Consider the following 22,800-nt stretch of genomic DNA (forward strand, 5'->3'; position numbering starts at 1 on the left):
AGGTCATAGGTTTAAGGTGAGAGGGGAAAGACTTAAAAGGGACCTAAGGGGCGACTTTTTCATGCAGCAGGTGGTGTGCGTATGATCTGCCAGAGGAAGTTGGTACAATTAAACATTTAAAAGGCATCTGGATGGGTACATGAATAGGCAGGGTTTAGAGGGATATGGGCCAACTGCTCGCAAATGGGACAAGATTTATTTAGGATATCTGGTCGACATGGATGAGTTGGACCGAAAGGTCTGTTTCCATGCTGTACATCTGTGACTCTATTTGGCTAGCTTGGAGCACAAACCACTGTATTTCAAACATTTTATTGTTGTTTTTTTAAAAAAAGTTCAGCATTTACAGCTTAATGCTGTTGTTCCCACCCCCCCCAAAAAATCCCATACATTTTATACAATATACAACAGGGCTGTCTTTGTAGCCTCATGACAGTGAAAACCTTACACACTAGCACACGCACACAGGACTGTTTAGCACCATCCTCTCACACACACACACACACACGCACGTATAGATTAATTTTCCCCCTTTACCCAAGTTCAATATATAGACATGTAGTTAAGGATGCTCATTTCATTCATCCACATAGATACACTTTTATATAATATACAGATATATCCATTTTATGTACAGGTTTCTGTTACTAACAATTTTGGCAAGTCTTTTTAAAGTGTCTCCAAGTGTCTCGTCATCATCAGAGATGGATGCCCCTGTGATGGCTCAGTTATAAGGTGCTTTAAATCTTTCCCAAATCACTCCCAGCTGGTCAAGTGCTGCAGGTTTGTAAAAGCAGCGCCTGCCTTCCCCGTTCCACTGCTGCTGCAGATCACCCTCCGATTTTCCCCACAAGGTCAAGTCTTCTTTGGCAAATTGGAATGGATTGCATGGAGTTTGATTGCAGATTGCTGGCCATGCTAGGCCCAGTGAGTGAGCAGACACGAGTGGCAACACACCTCTCAGCCAAGACCAGCTCATTTCATATCAACATCAAAATCCAGGACCAGCAGTTTTGTCTCCTCTGTTCCATTCCGACTGCCCACTGCACAAATGAGTTTCGTTTTGGAGGCTCTGAGTCTCCAAACCACACCACCACTGCCTCCACTCTCAAGTGCCACCAGGTTACGAATGAATTCACCAGTTTTAAGGTCCCACAGTTTCACTGTCCCGTCATCGGAGCTGGTGACCACAAACTTCTGGATGAACTGCAGGCATGTAACAGCACTCTGGTGTTTGTTTGGACCTGTAACGGGGAAACAAAATACAAAAAGGACTGGGTTCATATTTCAGTCATCTTTTAGCCATCCAGGGTGCACAGCTAGGGAAGATGCAAGCACAAGGACATGTTGCCTCAGGCATTCTGCCCTGATGTGTAGTCAGAGGAGTTAATCTTGTGGAAAGTGCATCAGTAGAGCTCGGCTATGTTGTGCAGTCAGTGCATTGGGATTTCAGGCTGTGCTGATCTCCAGTATGGTAGACAGGCTGCCACACAAATCCAGTTTCACTCGTCAAAGGGGTGAGACTGGGGCAGGGCAGGCAGGGAAGGGAGGAGTTGGGGCAGAGTTGGGAAGAGATGGAGATAGAAAGGGCGGATGTGAATTCATATCATATCACAGAATCCCTACAGTGTGGAAACAAGCCCTTCAGCCCAACAAGTCCATACCGCCCTCAGAGCATCCCACCCAGGCCCACCTAATCTACACATCCCTGAACACTACAGGCAATTTAGCATGGCCAATCCACCTAACCTGCACATTTTGGAAACCCATGTAGACACAGGGAGAACAGTGTGCTGAAGTGTGGTGGTGTCTGAAGAGGGACATACAAGCTTACAAAGTAAAAATGTATGCAGCATTACCTAAATAGATGTCCTACAATTACGTCTATAGTAGATCAGAAGGTAGAGTCTGTACAAACGTAAAAACATGGCGCAAGTTTGGTCTCCTTATCTGAGGAAATATGTTCTTGCTACAGAGGGAGTGCAGCAAAAGTTTACCATATTAATCCCTGGGATGGTAGGATTGATGTATGAGAACAGATGGAGTCATTTGAGATTGTATTCCCTGAAGTTTAGAAGGATGAAGGGGCATCTCAGAATCCTATAAAATTCTAAAAGGACTGGACAGGTTAGATGCAGGAAGGATGTTCCTGATGTAGAGGAGTCCAGAACCGGGGACACAGTCTTAAGGACAACCTTTCAGGATTAAGATGAGGAGAATTTTTTTCATTCCAAGTGTGGTGAGCCTATGGAATTCACTACTACAAAAACTATTGAGACCAAAGCCTTGTGCGCGTTTTCAAGGAGGAGACTGATATAGCTCTCGCGGCTGAAGGGATCAGGGGATATGGGGGAGAGTGGGATTACAGCACTGAACTTGATGATCAGCCAATATCATAATGAATGGCAGAGCAGGCTTGAGGGGCCAAAATACCCCCCTGCTATTTTCTATATTTGGTGGTGGGCACAGTGGAATTCTCTGCCACAGAAAGCAGTTGAGGCCAAAATATTGAATGTTGTCAAGGAGCACTTAGATATAGTTCTAAGGGCTGAAGGTGTCAAAGGAAACTAGAGGGAATAGGTTTAAGGCAAGAGGGGAAGATTTAAAAAGGAGTTGAGGGGTAACTTTTTCTCACAGAGGGTAGTGCGTGATGAGGTGGACTAAAGGGTTGGTTCCTATGCTGTGTCACTCTATGATAAGGGGAGAAAGTAGAAACTATACTGAGTTGGAGGATCAGCCACGATCATATTGAATGGAAGAGTGACTGGAAGGAATGAATAGTCTATTCATGGTCCTGTTTTCTATGTAATTGGGCAGCAGCAGGTCAGGGCGGAAACTCACTAGAACCTTCTCAAGGGCAAAAACCATGAGCAATATATCCTGGCCCAGCCAGTGACATCCACATCCCATGAAGGGATTTAAAAATGTTTTACTGTCATTACTAACTTTTAAGTTGTCAAAGAATATTTTGTTTGCACTAGCTGGTATGTCAGTAACTAGGGGTCACAATTTCAGGATTGTCAGCAAGGGCTAGGAGTTAGATAAAGAGAAGTGTCTTTACTGAGAGAGTTGTTAGGATTTGGAAAGCGCTGCTTGAGAGTGGTGGAGATGGATTCCTCGGGAGGTTTCAAAAGAGAGCTGGATATATATTTGAAAGTGATGAAGTTAGTGGTCAATGAAGATAGGGCTGAAAAGTGGGACTAGCTGGGTGGCTCTTTCAGGAGCTAGTACGGATAGAATGAGTCAAATGGCCTCCTTTTGTTCTGTACAATTCTGCAATTCTCTAATTATCCTTATACTGGTTTAGTTGTTTACTAAGATGAGTGAATATATTAAAGGTTTAGTTACTCATGTTGCATTTTCAGTAAATAAACCACCATTAAGGGACCTATCAGAACTGTCAACACAACTTTGTTTTTCAAGTACAACTTGTGAACATTAGGAACTTGAAACAATGCAATTAGTTAAATGACTGTGCTGCATATTATTAATGCTTCCCCATATATACATTCTGGCCTTTACCTGCCAGAATTTTACAGTCGTCTACTTTATTGCCAAATAAAGAGAGTCAGCCCATGAGATGTATGGGGGACACCCCAGACTAGCATTAGATAATAAAAACAGAAGTTGCTGGAAAAGCTCAGCAGGTCTGGCAGCATCTGTGAAGAAAAATCAGAGTTAACATTTCAGGTCTGCTGACCCTTCCTCGGTTCCGAGAAAGGGTCACCGGACTCTATACGTCAACTCTGATTTCTGTTCACAGATGCTGCCAGACCTGCTGAGCTTTTCCAGCAACATCAGTTTTTGTTTCTGATTTCCAGCATCCACAGTTCCCTTGGTTTTTATTTGGCAGTAGATAATGTCAACATTCTGGTGAGATGTTTTTTATTTGGGTTGGGGTTTGTACTGTACTGTAATATGTCCCAAATCAATGGATACGTCCTAGACCAACGTGAAGCACAGAGTTTCTCTTTCAGGTCAGACTGACAGTCTTTCAGAGAATTCGGAAGGCCAATCCAGCCATTCTGTAACCCCAACTCTAACTGCCTGACTAAATGTTACCTACAGTAATACTTGCACTACAGGGGAACACGGTTTTTATTACACCAAGGAGACTGCAAATGCAATAATTTACTTCAACTCAAAGTCACAAATCACGCTCTCCAGCTTCCTATACTCTCCTGATTACTAGTGCATTGCCCATTTACTTGTCGCATCCAGATCAAACCAGTGTTCAGGAGTGGAGTGCAAGGTGCATCACTTATTTTCCTTCACTAGGTGATCTCTTCAACAGCAGCTGAAGCTAGCTTTGAAACTGTGCAGTTCAACCAAGGCAGCTCAGAATGGTGAACAGCTTCACTCCCAGTGGCAGTGATATTCACAGCTTCAGACCATCACTTCAGCCTGTGGCTTTGTTGTAAGACGGAATTTACTGCTGACAGTCACAAAACAGATCTTTCATTCCTTTAAATTATTCTTCAGATCTTTGCCATATTAACAGTGATAGTGGCTGCCCACCTCAAGGTTGCAAACCAACACAGAATAAAACAGCAGCAGAATAGAAACCAGGCTGGACAATGATGGCAGGTGGTCTCCTCAGATTAGCATTAGGGGATCAGTTGGGATTTATGATATTGCATCAAGTTTCATTTTTTTAGCCAAAAGTCATCATTTATAAAATTTTTTGTGGGACATGAACTGCAAGTTTCTAATGCTGTGCACAAAACTCCTGTATCAGGTAGCTCAGTCAAAAGGCCTCCTTCTCCAAAGGTGAATGCAGTTCAGTGATTCGGACATCAGCCCAGAGGGACAAGCACGATAAAATGAATCAGCCAGAGCTGTCTGTCTGGGAAGACTGGCCAGTCCTTATCGCTCACATTGAACATATGGAACACTGATTCAAACGCTCAATCTCACCTTGTAAAGTCTGCAAACATTGACCCGTCTTGATATCCCAGATTTTCACTGTGGAGTCTGCATTCCCAGATACCAGGATGTTATCCTTCAGTTCCATGCCACTCGTCAGAGACTGGTGTCCCATTAAAGTGTGCAAACAGTTCCCATTTTCTGCATCCCACACTCGTATCGAAGTGTCTAGGGAGCCACTAACAATGTGGACACCATCATACTGCGCAAAACAAAAACAGAATATACAGACTTTACCACCTCAAACAAGAGGGGAGAGAGACAGACTGCCAGAATATCAGGAGATTTAGGGCACAATAACCTCTACAACATACTATCAGCAAGCTGCTGTGTTCTACAGCATTATTCACTAACACATCAGTTGACATTTTGTACTTCGGGTTTCTTCCAAACAATTACATGAGATACTTTCACTTCAAACAGGTGTCAGATCCTGTTTTGGAAATTATAAGCATGGAAATAGCAAATTTCTAAAGTTACAATGTTTGGAGAATGCATGATAAGTCATAGAATCCCTACAGTGTGGAAACAGGCCAACTGGCCCAACAAGTCCGCACCGACCCTCCAAACAGCATCCCACCCAGACCCATTCCCCTACCCTTTTCCCTGTAACCCTGCATTTCCCATGGCTAATCCCCCTAACTTACACACCCCTCGACACTACGGGCAATTTAGCATGGCCAATCCACCTAACCTGCACATCTTTGGACTGTGTGAGGAAACTGGAGCACCCGAAGGAAACCCATGCAGACACGGGGAGCACGTGCAAACTCCACACAGACAGTCGCCCGAGGGTGGAATCGAACCCAGGTCCCTGGTACTGTGAGGTAACAGTGCTAACCACTGAGCCACCATGCCACCCTAAAGAACTCCAAAACAGAGCGGATAAACAATTTTACTGTGTCCTAACATTAGCACTGGTGTAGAACAGTAAAGGAGCTCTTTATGGCCAGTAATCTGTCTGCACTCCATCAGATGCTCCAACAATTGCTCCTTAGCTTCTTCAATCTCTTGTTTCCCAGGCTCCCAACATGGTCCTTCTAATGAATTCTAAAAAGGTTTTGTGCATTGCCCCTAGACAGGCTTGTGGCTGACCCAATAGATTACTGGCACGCAGGTATGGTTGATATATGGTGATCAACAGAATTGAACAAACAGATATTGAGAGAACATTATATTTACCTGAAGTGAGTAGACCCTGTTGGTGTGACCCTGAAGAGTGTGCACACAAGCTTCAGTTTCTGGATCCCACACCTTTACTGTGTAATCATAGGCACCACTCACAACCCTCTTCCCGTCGTACTGCACACATCTCACTGCAGCTACATGTCCCAATAACGTATGCAGGCATCGGCCGGTGTCTATGTCCCACACTCTGAGTGTAGCATCTCTTGACCCACTCACCACCCTGTGGCAAAGACACAATAAGCATTAGGATTCTTCAGCTGCAGCTCTCCAGATCACCTTTGCAGCTAGTGTGGTCTCCCTGCCCATGCTACAACACAAAAACTCCAACACGTTTGTCTCTTTTTCTCAGACAGACTCCATAGTTAACTTGACAGAATTGCCCTGGACAGTCTCCATTTCAATTATATCACCTCAAAGCCTCTTTCCCAAAAACAAATTCAAGATCCTGGATTGTGCACCTGGTCACAGTTCATGGGCAGAGTTAAAAGGAATACTGTACATTTCAACCTTATTATGTTTACTGCCGAAAAGTTAATGATCTTAGGCTAGATCTGAAGAATTTTAATCAAAATTTTCCATCAGGTGGAAGTGTGTTAAACCTTAAAAAAATTACTGACACATGCAGATGTGTTTGCATTACAGATAATCCTTCACCAAGTTCACTTTAAACAAATGAACGGTTTGGTTTCATTAGAGACTAATAATAAACCTGAATAACAATAAACCATTCGAGACTTTGGACCAAACCCTAAGCAAACTGACTGCAACTGATGATCAGATTTAGGGTGCTTTAAAGTGAGTGAGTACAGTGTTGGCGTGAGCTGGTTTTTAAATGGACACCCAGATATAGCACTATTCAGGCCAACTGCATGCTCAGTGAGGCTGAAACCAACTGGTACAGAAGGTGGAGCTTGAATTGGCACAATAAAAAAAAACCTGCAGGTTAGAACATTAACATGCACAATTGTGACAGGGCTGTGTGTGTTTCAGCCTCATTAAATCATTGCTGTACTTGATTTTTTTTTGGCTCATGGGATGCAAGCATTGTTTTCAAGGGTAACATTTACTGCCCATCTCCAACTGCCCTTGAGAAGGTGATGCCAAGATAGCTTCTTGAAGCATTACAGTTCCTGTGTCACAGATACATCATGGTGCTGTAGTAAGGGGATTCCACGATTTTAGTCCAGAGACAAAGTAACAACAATATCGTTCCAAGTCAGGATGGTATGCATCTTGGAAGGGAACTTGCAGATGGTGGTGTCCCCTAGTGTCTGCTTTCTTGATCCTTTAAGGCAGTAAAGGCACTACTTTCAACTGTTACTTGCTTGGTAGCCAAGCTTGAATATTATCCAGGTCATGCTGCATTTGAACATGGACTGCTTCAGTGTCTGAGTCATTGTGAATGATGCTGAACATAGTGTACAATACAAGGTGGTGGTGAGCTGCCTTCTTGAACTGCTGCAGTCCTCCTGCTGTGCATAGACCCACAATGCCATTAGGGAGGGAATTCCAGGATTTTGACCCAGCAACAGTGAAGGAACAGTGATATATTTCCACATCAGGATAGCGAGTGGCTCGGAGGGGAACTTCCAGGGGGTGGTGTTGCCATATGTCTGCTGCCCTTGTCCTTCTGGATGGAAGCAGTCATCAGTTTGGAAGGTGCTGTCTGAGGATCTTTGGTGAATTTCTGCAGTGCATCTTGTAGACAGTACACACTGTTGCTACTGAGTGTCAGTGGAGGGAGTGGATAGAACATAGAACAATATAGTACAGCACAGTACGGGCCCTTCGGCCCACGATGTTGTGTCGAACCTTTACCCTAAACCTAAGGTCTATCTAACCTCCACCCCAACCTTATACTATCATCCATATGCCTATCTAATAGCCGCTTAAATGCCCCTAATGAGGCCGACTCCACTACCCTCTCCGGCAATGCATTCCACACCCCTACCACTCTGAGTAAAGAACCTACCTCTGACGTCTCCCCTATATCTACCTCCACGCACTTTAAAATTATGTCCCCTCGTAATAGCTACCTCCACCCGAGGAAAAGGTCTCTGGCTGTCCACTCTATCTATACCTCGGGTCAGATGCTTGTGGATGTAGTGCCAATCAAGCGGGCTGCTTTGTCCTGGATGGTGTCAAGCTTCTTGAGTGTTGTTGGAGCTGCACTCATCCAGGCAAGTGCAGAGTATTCCATCACACTCATGACTTGTGCCTTGTAGATAGTGGACAGGCTTTGCCGAGTAAGCAGGTGAGTTACTCGCTGCAGCATTCCTAGCCTCTGACCTGCTCTTGTAACCACTGTGTTTATGTGGTGAGTCCAGTTGAACTTCTGGTCAATGGTAACCCCCAGGATGTTGATACTGGAGGATCCAGTGATGGTAACAGCCTGGCATTTGTGTGGCACGAATGTTACTTGCCACTTATCAGCCCAAGGCTGGATACAGGCCACATCTTGTGATATTTGATCACAGACTACTTCAGTACCTGAGGAGTTGCGAATAGTGCTGAACATTGTTCAATCATCAAGTGAACATCCCCACTTTTGACCCTATGATGGAGGGAAGGTCATTGATGAAGCAGCTGAAGATGGTTGGTGCTTAGTCCCGAGGAACCCTTGCAGAGATGTCCTGGAGTGGGGACAATTGACTTTTGTGTTCAATATGACTGCAACCCATGCACACCCCCTGATTCTCAATTACTCCAGTTTTGCTCAGTCTCTTGATGGCAAGCTTAGTCAACTGTTCCTGTGATGTCAAAGATAGTGCTACAAACTTGTTTTATATCTAATATTGCTTGGAAGGCTTCAGCTATTTAGGATTGTGGAAAATTGTTTTACACCAAGCTTGGACAGTTCTTCCAAAGTTAAGGGAACAATGGAATTTTTTTTTTAAAAAAGCTGCCTGTATATTCACATGACTGGTGATACGTGCTTGGCTATAGATTCTGCTGGAACTGCTTTAAACAATGATTGGCCTAGAGACATGTTTGTGTCATCTGGTTCAGTTGGATGGAAGCTCAAGAACAACCTGAGTTGAAGCAAAACCCAAGAACAAGTTGTCTAGCTGATCTTCCTCATTTCTACACAGAAAACCGTCTTGTGGAGTTCAGACAAAACCTATTCATGGTTTTCAAAGTGATCAAAGAAAAATCTCAACAATGTTTTCTGAGCAAGCTGTGTTTGCAAGAATGGTGTGTGATGTAACTTCACATCAGCCAGAATATGTAAGCAACAGACTCAAACAGTTCAAGCTTTATCCCTTTCATTTTCAAGAATAACCCACTGGGCAAAAAGGTTTTTTTCCCCAGAAAAACTTGTATGAAAGTCCTTTTTTCTCTTTTTCCTGCAAAGTGCATACATATTTGTGTTTGTTTTGGGGAGACTAAAAGGGATAACCAGCTATAATCCTGCATTACTGACTGTACAGTATCCAATTATTGAAACTTTATTGAACTAAGTTTTATATTGATAGCAAATCAATGACCGTACCTGAGACCGAGTTGATAGATTTTTGCTTCTTAAAAACAGATTTGGATAAGGTATTTAATTGGTCATCTCAGTAAGTTGAGGAAGTATTTTTGGATGATGTTGCGACCCATGGGGTAGCAAGATGAGAGAGACAGTGCTTTCTGCCACCTTGGTCCTAACTACAGTCACTCAGCTTTTCCACTGACAGAACCACACAGAGCATTTGTTTTACAGCAATATCACTGCTAAAGTAGCTTTACATTTATGAAATGAGCTCACATTTCAGCTTTGTAGTGGATTACAGAGGATGCCTGTAAGGCTGCTCAAGGCAGAAACTCTCATTACTCTGAAGTATTTAGATGTACACTTGCTATGCTAAGGCATACAAAGCTACGGGCCAAGTGTTTGAAAATGGGATTAGAATAGTTAGGTGGTTGCTTTTGACCAGCACAGACTTAATAGGCTGAAGGACCTTTTTCTGTGCTGTTGACCTCTACGACTCTATGACTTTAATGTGTTTCAAGTGCCAGCTTAAGGAGAGACAAACAGGCGACTTGGATTCAAAGGTTCCTTTCCTTGGTCCACAGATAAAACAAACAGGAAACAAACACTGGGTTGTGTGGTAAAAGTCAGCAGGATAGATTGAGACACAACTGTCTGGGAGGCTTGACATCAGATCAATATCACCTCCCAGAACACAGCTTTTAGCTTTCAACATTGACTCAGTTGAAAGGAATATTTTGATTAGAAGCAAAAAACCACATTAAGTGTTTATGTAATACATTTTAATCGAGAAACTGGAAGGATGCAGCTTTCAGGACCTCATGTCCAACTATTCAATCAAAAGCATATATACAGATAGCCTCCAGGCACCAGCTTCTTGCAAATCTCAAAACATTTTAATACAACTAATATGTTAGGCTTTATTTTGCTTGGGAGGGAACTGAAGAGAGGAGAAAGCAAGGGGAAATTTATTTACCAGAAGGATAGCAGGACTGAGTTTCTTCATTGCTGCATAGAGTGTGAAGGTAGCACCTTCCTACAAGTATAGATGGTGAAGGCGAGACTTAAGAGGTGTTCAAAATCATCACGTCACAGAAAATACAGAGATAGTATTTTTCCATTTGCAGGAAGGTCAGTAACCACAGGGACAGACATTTAAGGTAAGTGGCAAAATAAACATGGGGAGCTTTTGAAACAAAACACTGTATGACATGAAATATGTTGCCTAAAAGATGATTTAATATAAAACTTTTGAAAGGCAACTGAATACATACATAAAAAGTTGTGGGGCACTAATTGGATAGAAGCTACTTTAGGTCCAAGGTTGGAATATCCTCCTTTCTTATTACACCATTCTACATCTTATGACAGCAGGTCGACTGTTTTCTCTGACATACAAGTGACATTTCACTCAACGCCAAACCCCTCAAAGAAACAACATTACAGATTAATATTTTACAAACCTATCTTAATACAAAAAGGGACTTTTTTTAAAAAATGGGACCAGGTTTTTTTTAATTCTTTCTGGGGACATGGATGTCATTGGCTGGGCGACATTTATTATCCATCCTTAGTTGCTCGAGAAGCTGTTGGTGAGCTGCCTTTTTGAACTGCTGCAGTCCATGTAGGTAGACCCACAGTATCATGACGGACAGAATTCCAGGATTTTGACCCAACAAACAGTGAAGGAATAGCAATATATTTCCAAGTCAGGATGATGAGTGGCTTGAAGGAGAACTCACAGTTGGCGGTGTTCCCATGTATATGCTACCCACGTCCTTCTAGATGGAAGTGGTTGTGGGTTTGGAAGGTGCTGGTTAAGGGGATTATATGAGTTGCTAGTCTGATTACAAGAGTTGGGATGTGCGATTTCACAAATATTTTTAAATCTATGAAAGGTTTTAAAAAGGACAACTGGCAAAAGATCATTTAGACAGGTTAGTGAATTGGTAGTGGGGAGGGACACAATACTGAGGATCATTAGAAGAATGAAAGGTGAAATTAGAGGGATGATTTCGCAAGTTTCAAAGTCAGAGCCTGGAAGGTTAAATGGTTTGCAGGGCAGGAATGTAAAAAGGTCTGAGAAAGGGATTAGCACAGGCTACTCTAGCTGAATAGCTGGCAATGCCCCTTAACCTGGCAAGTACCACCATTCAACATCACATTTCTATTCAGGCATTACATATGAGATTGCTTTGTGTACCATTTATCCAGATGTTGCCTTACTTGTTGCCATGGAGATGCATGCAGCGTACAGTGGAGGCATGCCCGTAAAGCGTGTGAATACATTCACCCGTTTCTGCGTTCCATACTTTCAGGGTACGGTCTGTTGAGCCACTGATAACGATATTCCCTCTCATCTGGGAGGACCAAACTCCACCTGTGTGTCCGACCAGCGTCTGCACACACTGCAAAACAAATAAATGAATGGAGGGTCTAAAAACAATCAAGAACAGAATGGCAGAAAATCTCAACCAAAGAAACAGCCTTGTATTTATAAACAGGGTTTTTAAATCATGGCTCACATGAACCAGGCCACAGTACCTCGCAAAATACACTACTCGCTGGTAGAGCGAAACATCCAATTTACACAGAAATGATTGGGGTGTGCATGAATTTTGCTAACTGCAGAAGGAGAGTTGAGTTTTTTTTCCCCTCACCCACAGCATAGTGGGGCTCTAGAACACTTCCTGAAAGGGTGAAGAGGCAGAAAACTTTGTCACATCGATAAAAACAAATGCTGTACCTAAAAGAGCTGAATGACCGACACCAGCTCCTATGTCTTGTCATGTTAGCATACAGGGTGAGAAATCAAGAGCAGGAGAGTGAAATTAAACTGCAGATCTCTAACTCAGTCAACGTAGACAGAATGGGACTACAACAGCAGTTAAATGATTTATGTTAAGGAAATAATGCTGTCTCATCTCCATGTTCAACTTATCTGAACATGCAAATTAGACAGACATATCGCAGAGTCTGCACACCAGTCTTCCAACTGACCACACCCTTCACTATGATCAGCGAACAGCATTAAGTTGTGTGCAATCCCTCAACCTCTCCTGCCTGATTGGAGAGCACTGTGTTTCGAGGTTGGGTGGATTTCATCTGTGTGTGTGGAGTACAAATGGCGCAGCCAGGGAGATCGACAGTATCCTCCTAATTTTTGTTTCAAGGGAACTTAAAGGTAATTTTCTGCATTCAGGTTTGCCTGCCTAATCCTCTTACACCTCAACAAATATTCAGAAAGACTTTCACACAACAATTTGACCAACATTTAACTCATGTTAACAGACCATTGGGTAGGAAGGAGGTTTCTTTTTACAGGGTTAGAAAGAGAATCACTTCATTCTTTCCTTGTTACAGGTAGATTGCTGAAACAGTACATGTGCCTAAACAATTGGCTGACTACAGTCTACACTGGAAGAATACAAGAGGTGATTAACAAACTGGCTCAAACCACAAGGCTGTGGACAGAGGGGCAGGTACAACGTGGCTTCAGGTTTACAATTCCCTCATTCTACGGACATCACTGGGCTGTAATGAAAAGGTGAGATCCCCCATCTAGATCCCATCCATACACAACAGTCAAATTGCAACAGGGTTTCAAAATTCCGCTTGTTGAGGGGAAAATCTGGAAGACTAGCAAAAAGCCCGTGTAGACTTGAGCAACTCAACTGTGACATAATGAGCAGGAGGTGGCAATGGAAAAGACAGACAAAACTTTGGGGTCGGGGCATGCAGGGGTGTGTGTGCAGTAGTCAATACAGACAGACAAGTATTTGGGGTTTTTTGAGGGGTGAGGTTGGGGCAAACAAGGTGAGGCACACAGGTGGGGTGATTGTGAGCGAAGTCGGATAGACACCAGGATGTATACCTCGCCTGTTATTGCGGACCATACTTTGAGAGTGTTGTCATCTGAACCACTCAAAATCCGGTTTCCTGAGAATTGCAGGCAAGTGATGACATGATCATCATGACCTTTCAGCACCTGAAAACACAAACAAAACGATTATTTACCAGTCAGCAGCACTAACACGGAATGCAAACATTAAATATCTTCAGAATGTAAATAATGCTGTTTAATTTTGCAACGCAGTCAACTCCAACATCTTTATCTGCCCTTCATGTCAATTTGGAGATTAAAACTTCATAGCCATAATATTCAGCTCCCAGCCCTTGCTCTTCAGTCTCAGGTTTCTCTGCAGCTCTTCGAGAAAACACTGACAAGCAGATGGTACTCACTTGGTCCATCACGCTTTTTTAAGACAGCACTGCTCTCTCTCCCTGTTACCATTCCTCACTTCGTATTTGAAAATCTCCCTGTACTGAGATCTATTTCCCAAAGGCTGCCAGTATTAACTCAGTTTATCTATTTTTCACCAACTTGCCTCTCGTAGCAGTTCGTTTCAATCATGAACAGCTTGGTAATTGTTTTCAACCAATAATCCCAGAAATTCATGTTCTGGCAGAAAAGACTGCTGTAATGATCGGGAGCAGGAAGCCTCACTCTCCTCCAACTCAGTTACAATACACCAGTTTAATGTGGGCTTTTGGTCAGTAAGCAGGATAACTGCCAATACAGAAATGCCTCAGAGTTAGGAAAGCAGAATGCTTCCAGATAAAAACTTTGTCACTTCACGTATTATGGGTTTATGGTTCAGTGTCGCATCATACTTGGCTCAGTGAACTTTCAGGGGTGGGGTGTAGTAAAATAGTATATTTTCATAATGTCTGAAAGCTTTTACACTGAATCACTGTCCATGAGCAGCACAGGAACTGATGTTAGTTAATACATCAGAATTGCATGTTCTCTCAGGAAGAGAAAGATAAATCTGCACTGGTCACCTTTTGCTTGGACACAGTTATCTCAATCATTTACATTTATGGCTTTCAATTCTTTGGTTGCGATACGGAGATAAGCGAACTAAAGATCAAAATTTTCAATTTTCCATTAGGAACAAGATGGGAATGAATTCAATAAAGTGGGCAATTCATGGCCTAGTGCAAGAAAATAACCACGAAAGCTCACCACTAACACACAACTAGTACGACGCCATCCTTGCAGGCCTGCCCAGTCCAAGCACATGCAATTCATGTGACAGACAACACACTTGACCCGGTACTTAAAGCATTAATTGTGCAATTATATCAAATCATTCAAAGATTGCAGTGATTGAATGAGAAGGATCATAAGAATTAGACTCGGGAGGCTATATTTCCTCTCAAGCCTGCTGTGCCATTCATGATGATCGTGGCTGACTTACCGACTCAGGCTCAATAAAGGCCTAACCCGTTCTGATGTTCTCGATAAGTTAAACACTTCATCCCAGGAATCAGCCTAGTGAATCTCTTTTGAATCAACCCCATTGCCAGTACCCTTTGAAAGGCAGAGAACTGTTCACAGCACTCCAGGAGTAGCCTCACCAACAGCCTGTACAATTGTAACTCTTGTCTATTTTCAACTCCAATCCCCAAGCAATAAAGGTCTTACTGTCACACCCTTGGAGAAATTCAGGCAGGTTGCTAAATACACCATTATCCACAACTTCAAGCCAAATGAAAACAAAATGTATCAATCTCTACAGGGTCATCCAAACAAAAGCTAACTACACCAATTCAAGGATTCCAAAAAGTGTGGCTAACTGAATCCAGAATTGGCTGAAATGCAGAAAGCAGAGGACGATTGCCAAGGGGTGATTTTGTGACTGGAAGCCTGTGCCCGGAGGGATTCTGTAGGAATCCGTTTTAGGGCCCTTGCTATTTGTGGCGTACAATGGTCCCCAATTTAGCAATATCAGACTTATGAACACTCATACTCACGAGCGAGATCCCATACAATGTGTTATTAGCATTAAATTTCAAAGATCCAACAAGTGTGTACTTTCGAGTGGCTGTTTTATATTTTACTGTATCACGTTCCAGCTTGCTTAAAAGTCAGCTTATGAATGTACTTGACAAATTGAATACATTCGTTACCCAGGAACAGCCTACATATACGGGATTTAGACTTGAATGAAGGAGGTTTGATCAGTAAATTTGTGGATGATACGAACATTGATGCAGTCATATAAAGTGAAAATAGCCTTAAGATTACAGGAGGATATCAACAGGCTGGTCAAATGGAATACAATTGGATAAATGTGAGGTGATGCACTAGGGCAGGACAAACAAGGCAAGGGAATACATGATAAACAGTAGGACCCTGGGAAGCATCAAGCATCTGCATGGGCCCCTTAAGGTATCAGGACACATGGATCAAGTGGTTAAGGTGGCATATGGTATATTGGCCTTTATTAGCTGAGGCACAGAGTTTAAGAGCAAGGTGGTTATGCTGGAACTGTATAAACTATTGGTAAGATCACAGCTAGAGTTTTGAAATCCAGTTGACAGGGTTCAGAGGGGATTTACCAGGATGTTGCCAGGACTGGACAGTTTCAGTTACGGAGGAGGCCTGGACGGACTAGGGTTGTTTTCCTTAGAGAGATGTGATTGGGAGGGGACATGATTCAGATGCATAAATTTGAAAGGCATACATAGGGCAGACAGGTAGGAACATTTTCCCTTTGGTGAAGGGATAATGAACAAGGGGCATAGATTTAAGCTAAGTGGTAGGTGGTTTAGAGTGATGTGAGGCAATATTTTCCCCAACCAGAGGGTGGTGGCAATCTGGAACACATTGCTTCTAAAGGTGATCGAGACAGAAACCCTCGTAACTTTGAAGAATTTAGATGCGCACCTGCAATGCCAAGACAAACAAGTTATGGGCCAAATGCTGAGAAATGGAAGGAGAATAGTTCGGTGCTTGTTTATTTTTAAACTGGTGGAAACTTGAAGGGCCTTTTTCTACGCTGTAGACCAACATAACATTATGGTTGGGACTATGCATGTGGAGATTTGGGACTTTAGAAGAATGACAGGTAATCACACTGAAACAGCATGCCTCTTGGCATCTGTGCTGTTTCCTGCACTTGTAGCGTCAATAAGTGTGAGGAATAGTACCATATTGAGCACCTGGCCATTCCGGACTGACAACAGAAAAGCTTACTGCACTCAGAACTATTAATCTTCAGAACTCTCAACCCCAAAGCAAATATGTTCAAGGCAAAGATCAATGTATTTTTGCACTCTGGAAATCAAGGGATAAAAGGAATGGGCACAAAAATGGATTTGTGAACAAATAATGCAACATTATTTAAATGAATAGCACAGTAGGCTCAAGAACCTTTGCAGCTAACTCCTGCTTTATGATGTTCCAACATTCCTGTCACAGGAGTGATTAAGAAGCTTAACACATCAAGGTTGTCTCTAAATCTCACGTCAACATCCCTCACCTTCGATTGTGTTTCAATGCCTCAGCTAGCAACAGAGATCTGGGCATTTCCTCAGTGTTTATAAACTGGATCCATCAGTTTAAACAATCCAGATTAAAAGGCTAAGGATAAGTTTGTGTTACATTCTCCACCTTTTCACTGGGTCAGCATGCTGCAAATCCTATGTCAAACTGCTAGACCAGGGACTCTGGTCTTACCTTTGGAGGTTTTATCTCTCCAGAACGCCAGTTTGTGTCGATCTTATGCTGCCGCATGAAGGCAGATTTCCAAGGACTGTACATGAAACCAGTACTGAGCATCCGACGCCGCCGGAGGTATAGGGGCTCCTCAATCACTGGACCAGAAAGAAACAGAACCAAAGTAAACTCATTGGAACAACATTTGGTTACCTCTCAAACTTTGCTCTGCCTCACTGGGGTAGTACTGCTATTCCCAGAGCTGTCACAAAAGGTAAAGTTTTTAAAAAAATTTCAGACCCAGGTTGACAAAATGCACAGAACAGATTTATCATGATTTCTTACAAGTAATTAGACTTGTGTTGCCCCCGTAGGTGCTTAAACAACAAGTAATTAGACTTAGCTACAAGTAAATAGTTATGAATAAGTTGGCATAGAATGACTAAAACTAATTCTCTTATAAACTCCTCCTTACGCACAGACAGAAAAACAATGACAGGAAAAGCATGGGTGTTATGGACAGAGAAAGATAAATCGCAAGGCAGTTCCGTGAATCCTGAGAGGATTGGTCGCAATGCTGTTTTTTTGGTCGCCATTTTTTCCAGCTATTTCCATTGGTTTGTAAGGGGCACAGGATGACTTGTTCACTTATAAAATTTCTCTGATTTATCAATTAAAAGTCACCGCTTACAGCAACTGCTGAAGATAGTGATTTTCTCAGATAGAAACAAAGAAATTAGGAACAAGAGTAGGCTATTTGACCCCTCGAGCCTGCTGTACCATTCATTATGATCACAGCTGACCTTCCAACTCAATAGCCTGTTCTTGCTTTTCTCTCATATCCTTTGATCCCTTTACCCCAAGTGCTATTTCCAACCCCCTTTTCAAAATAAGGAATTGTTTTGACCATGACTACTTTCTGTGGTAGCAAATTCCACAGGCTCACTATTCTGCATGGAGAAATTTCTCCTCAGCTCAATCCTAAATTGATTTACTCATATCTTTAGATTGGCCCTTGGTTCTAGACTCCCTGGTCATCAGAAATATTCTTCTTGCATCTACCCTGTCTAGTCCTGTTACGATTTAATTGGTTTCTATGAAATACTCCTCATTCTTCTGAACTCCAGCAAATATAAGCTAAACCGATTCAATCACATACTTGGAAGTGCAGGGTAAAAGAGGGCTGAATCAATGCAGCTTCACCTTGGGGAGGTCATGCCTGACATATCTGTTAGAATGCTTTGAGAAGGTAACGAGAAAGTGAGATAAAGGAGAGCCTGTGGACATGATCTATTTAAATTTCTAAAAGGCCTCTGACAAGGTGCTGCACAGGAGGCTGCTAAATAAAAAAATAACAGCCCATGTTGTTAGGGACAAGGCAGTTATATGGATAGAGAACTGGCTGACTGGCAGAAAGCAGAGTGGGGATAAAGGAGCGTTTTTAGGATGGCAGCCGGTGACTAGTGGAGTTCCATAGGCGTCAGTACTGGGACCAAAACTATTCACATTATACATTAATGATCCGAATGGAGGAACTTATATGGATTGAGTGTTGAGGAAATGGGGAGGCTGCAAAAGGACTTATACAAGCTAGGAGAGCGGGCAAAGCAGCAGCAGATGGAATACAGCATGGCAGAATGTGAGGTTATGCACTTTAGTAGAAAGAACAGAGGCATAAACTATTTTCTAAATGGGGAAAGGCTTCAGAAACCAGAAGCACAAATGACTTTAGAGTCTTAGTTCAGGATTCTCTTCAGGTTAATGTGCAGGTTCAGTTGGGAGTTTGGAAGGCAAATGCAATGTTAGCATTCATTTCAAGAGGGCTAGAATACAAGAGCGGAGATGTACTCCTGGGGCTGTACAAGGCTCTGGTCAGACCACATTTCGAATATTGTTTTGGGCCCCGTAGTTAAGGAAGGATGGGCTGGCGCTGGCGCTGGAGCAGGTCAGAGGAGGTTTACAAGAATGACCCTGGGGATGAAGGGCATGTCATATGAAGAGCGGTTGTGGATTCTGGGTCTATACGCGATGGAATTTAGAAGGATGGATGGTGGGGGAGCAGGATCTCATCAAAACTTAGAGAATACGGAGGGATCTGGAAAAGAGTGGATATGGAGATGTTTTTTCCACTAGCAGGGGACACTAGGTCCCAAGGGCACAGCTTCAGAGTGAAGGGATGACCTTTGAGAACTGAGAAGGCTGTGGAGGCCAAGTTATTGAGTGCATTTAAGACAGACATAGATAGGTTCTTGATTGGTAAAGGGATCAAGTGTTATGGGGAGAAGGCAGGAGAATGAGGTTGAGAAACACATCAGCAATGTTTGAAGCAGACTCAATGAGCTGAATGGCCTAATTCTATTTCTGTATTTTATACTCTAATCTCTCCTCATACGTCAATCCCACAATCATGAGAAATCAATCTGGTAAACCTTTTGCTACACTCCCTCTACTGCAAGAACATCTTCCTCAAATAAGCAGACCAAAACTGCACCCAATATTCCAGGTGTGGTCCCACCAAGGCCCTGAATAATTGCAGCAAGTCACCCCTGCTCCTGTACTCGAATCTTCTTGCTGTTAAGATCAACATAAAATTTGCATTCTTCATTGCCCGCTGTATCTGCACGCTTACTTTCAACACTGGTGTCCCAGCCTACCCAGATCTCATTGCATATTCTCCTCCATCAATTTATAGCCAGATAATAATCCACCGTCCTGTTTTTGCTCCCAAAGTGGATAACTTCACATTTATCCACATTATACTGCATCAGCCATGCAGTTGCCCACTCACTCAGCCTGTCCAGAACACAATGAAGAATGGCCTCTCAGCTCATCCTCCCACCCAGCTTTGTCTTTGCAAATTTGGAGACATTACACTTAGCCATGTCACCTAAATCATTAATACACTGCACTGATTCCTGCAGTATCCCATTAATCACTGTCTGCCATTCAGAAAGACCTACTTATTCCAACTCTATTTCCGGTCAATCAATTTTCTGTCTATCTCAATCGAGTACCCCAATCCCATGTGCATTAAATATATACATGAATCTCTTCCATCGGTAGGCTTTTGTCAAAGTCCCAAAATCTAAATAAACCACATCCACTGGCATCATGTTATTAACTCGAAGTTACATTCTCAAAGAAGCTTACAAGATCTGTCAAGCACAAACTACCTCTCATAAATCCTTGCTGACTCCATCTGATCCTGCCACTGCTTTCCAGTGCTCTGCTATTTCTTTTATAATAGACTCAAGCATTTTCCCACTATTGACATCAAGTTGACTGGCTTATAAATCACAGTTTTCTCTCTGCCTCCCTTTTCAATTAGAGGGGTTACATTAATTACACTCCAGTCTCAATGAACTGTTCCAAAAACTTGGGAAGATAACCACCAATGCATCAACCATTTCGAGAGCCACTTCCTTAAGTATTCTGGGATGTAGATTATCAGGCCCTAGGGATTTACTGGCCTTCAATTTATTGACCCATCAATTTTCCAAACACCAATATCTCTGCTGGAATAGGTTTCCCTCTGTTCCTTCCTCTCACTAAACCCTGTGCTCGCCAACATTTCTGGTACATTATCTGCATCCTCCTTTGTGTGCACAGACCAAATTATATATTTAGTCGGTCAGCCATTTCTTTGCTCCCCATTATAAACTCCCCTGTTTCTGACTGTAAGGGTTATTTGCTTTCACCAATCATTTTCTCTTCACATACTTATAGAAACATTTATAATCGATGTATAAGCTTACTCTTGTTCTCTATTTTCTGTTTTAAATCAATTCCTTTGTCCTCCTTTGCTGAATTCTAAAATGCTCCTTCTCCTCAGGTCTGTTTTTTTCTGGTAAATGTGTATGCCTCTTCCTTGGATCTAAATACCATTGCTAATTTCCCTTGTAAGCCTTGATTTGGCAACCTTTTCCATTTTATTTTTGTGCCAAATAGGAATTAACAATGGTTGCAGTTCACCCATGCACTCTTTGAATGTCTATCCTTACCTGTCCAACAAAATAATGTGTACCAATTGATCATAGCCAACTCATGCCTCATACCATCACAGTTTCCTCTGTTTAGATTCAAGACCCTAGTTTCAGAATCAACTACCTCACTCTCCATCTTAATAAGGAATTCTATCATATAATGGTCGCTCATCTCCATCCAGCCTTGCACATCTAGAATGCCAGTTATTCCTTTCTCATTACACAATGCACAATCTAGTATTGTCTGTAGGGACAGGTCTCCTGATTGTAGTTTATGGAGATCAAATTCAGTGAATCTGTATGGATTTAAAAGTTAGTTTCATGGTCACCATTTCTGAGACCATCAGTGATCGTCATAAGAATTCAACTGGCTCACCATTGTTGCTCCATGGTCTAGCCTGTGACTCTAGACCTACAGCAATGTGGCTGACTATTAACGGACCTTTGACCACAGAATGACTGGCCGTTCTTGTTTGACCCATCCCTATGGCACCTCCTCCCTGCGTGGCCCCATTCCTACACGGTTCCATCCAAACCCCTTCCCTTCCCATGTCCTCTATTTAGCCCCTCACCACGGCCCTGTGCTCCCAATCCCTTCAGCACCTCCCTGTGTCCCCCAATCCTCTCACCACCTCTGTGCGTGCTCCAATCCCATTGCTCCAAGGCCACTACCATAAGCCCTCAACCACTCTGTTTCATTTCAAATGTTCAATTAATCGTAAAGTCTCTAACACTCTCATTTACAGATATGTCTGAATATTCACAAGAAACAATTAACATACATCACTTCTTTAAAATCTTTCATCATCTTGAAAACCCTACTTAGCTCCCCTCGAATTCAGTCTTGATTTTTCCATAAAGAACAAAGACCTAAAGAAAAGCCATGGCTGGAATGGTGTGTGTGGTGGGAGGGGAAGGACGGTACATCCAGCTGCCTGCTGACTGACAGAAATCTGCTGCAAGGAAGAGCAGGAGGACCAGCACTCACCTTATGTCATTCGTTTGATGCTAATTTTCACACACAACATAATTAAAGCAGTGTTCTGAAGGGGTCACACACCACAATGAAAACTGATGTGCTCACATCAGGGATGATTTAATTTTAGTGGAGATCAGTTGCCAGTATCAGCAGCAGTGAGGAAGCGCAATTGTGAAAGGAAGAGCACTTCCCTGTCCTCCCATAGTCATCAGGAAGCCAACCAAGGAATTAACAACACTCCAGAGATCAAAATTAATTCAAGCAAAATGAATATTGATAATGTTTCCAATGGCGAGTAGAATTTTAACAGCTTTTCAGTTATAGAGACAAAAAGGACAACATAAGCACAGGGTCAGAATGACAGTAAGGGTGATTGCAAACAGAAGCGATAAACAACAAAGGAAAAATTAGAACACTGAGCTGTACAATCTTGAGCCAAAAGTTTACTTCTACATTTAGATGTTAGACCAACATTTTGCCTAATTAAGTCAGGTTTGAAGGAACATAGAATGAATATCACCAGTTCACTCAACATTTATTACCCATCCCTAATTGTCCTAGACACAGTGGCGAGCTGCCTTCTAGAACATAGAACATAACAGCGCAGTACAGGCCCTTCGGCCCTTGATGTTGTGCCGACCTGTGAAACCAATCTGAAGCCCATCTAACCTAAACTATTCCATTATCATCCATACGTTTATCCAATGACCATTTAAATGCCCTTAAAGTTGGCGAGTCTACT

General features: G+C 42.6%; 1 protein-coding gene across 1 annotated transcript in view; it reads right to left on the reverse strand.

The window, feature by feature from the left end:
- Nucleotides 1-375: 375 nt before the first annotated feature.
- Nucleotides 376-22,800, reverse strand: part of LOC109916110 (F-box/WD repeat-containing protein 7-like) — a 194,818-nt gene continuing 172,393 nt past the window's right edge. Inside the window, exons 6-11 of the mRNA XM_048597843.1 lie at nt 17,118-17,254; nt 13,464-13,577; nt 11,816-11,997; nt 6,109-6,334; nt 4,918-5,128; nt 376-1,244 (exon numbers count right to left, since the gene is read on the reverse strand). Coding sequence (XP_048453800.1) covers nt 976-1,244; nt 4,918-5,128; nt 6,109-6,334; nt 11,816-11,997; nt 13,464-13,577; nt 17,118-17,254 — 1,139 coding nt within the window. The 3' untranslated portion in view covers nt 376-975. The remainder of the gene's footprint in view (nt 1,245-4,917; nt 5,129-6,108; nt 6,335-11,815; nt 11,998-13,463; nt 13,578-17,117; nt 17,255-22,800) is intronic.

This window comes from Rhincodon typus, chromosome 6 (assembly GCF_021869965.1).
Source record: "Rhincodon typus isolate 14 chromosome 6, sRhiTyp1.1, whole genome shotgun sequence".
NCBI classification, from domain to species: Eukaryota; Metazoa; Chordata; class Chondrichthyes; order Orectolobiformes; family Rhincodontidae; genus Rhincodon; species Rhincodon typus.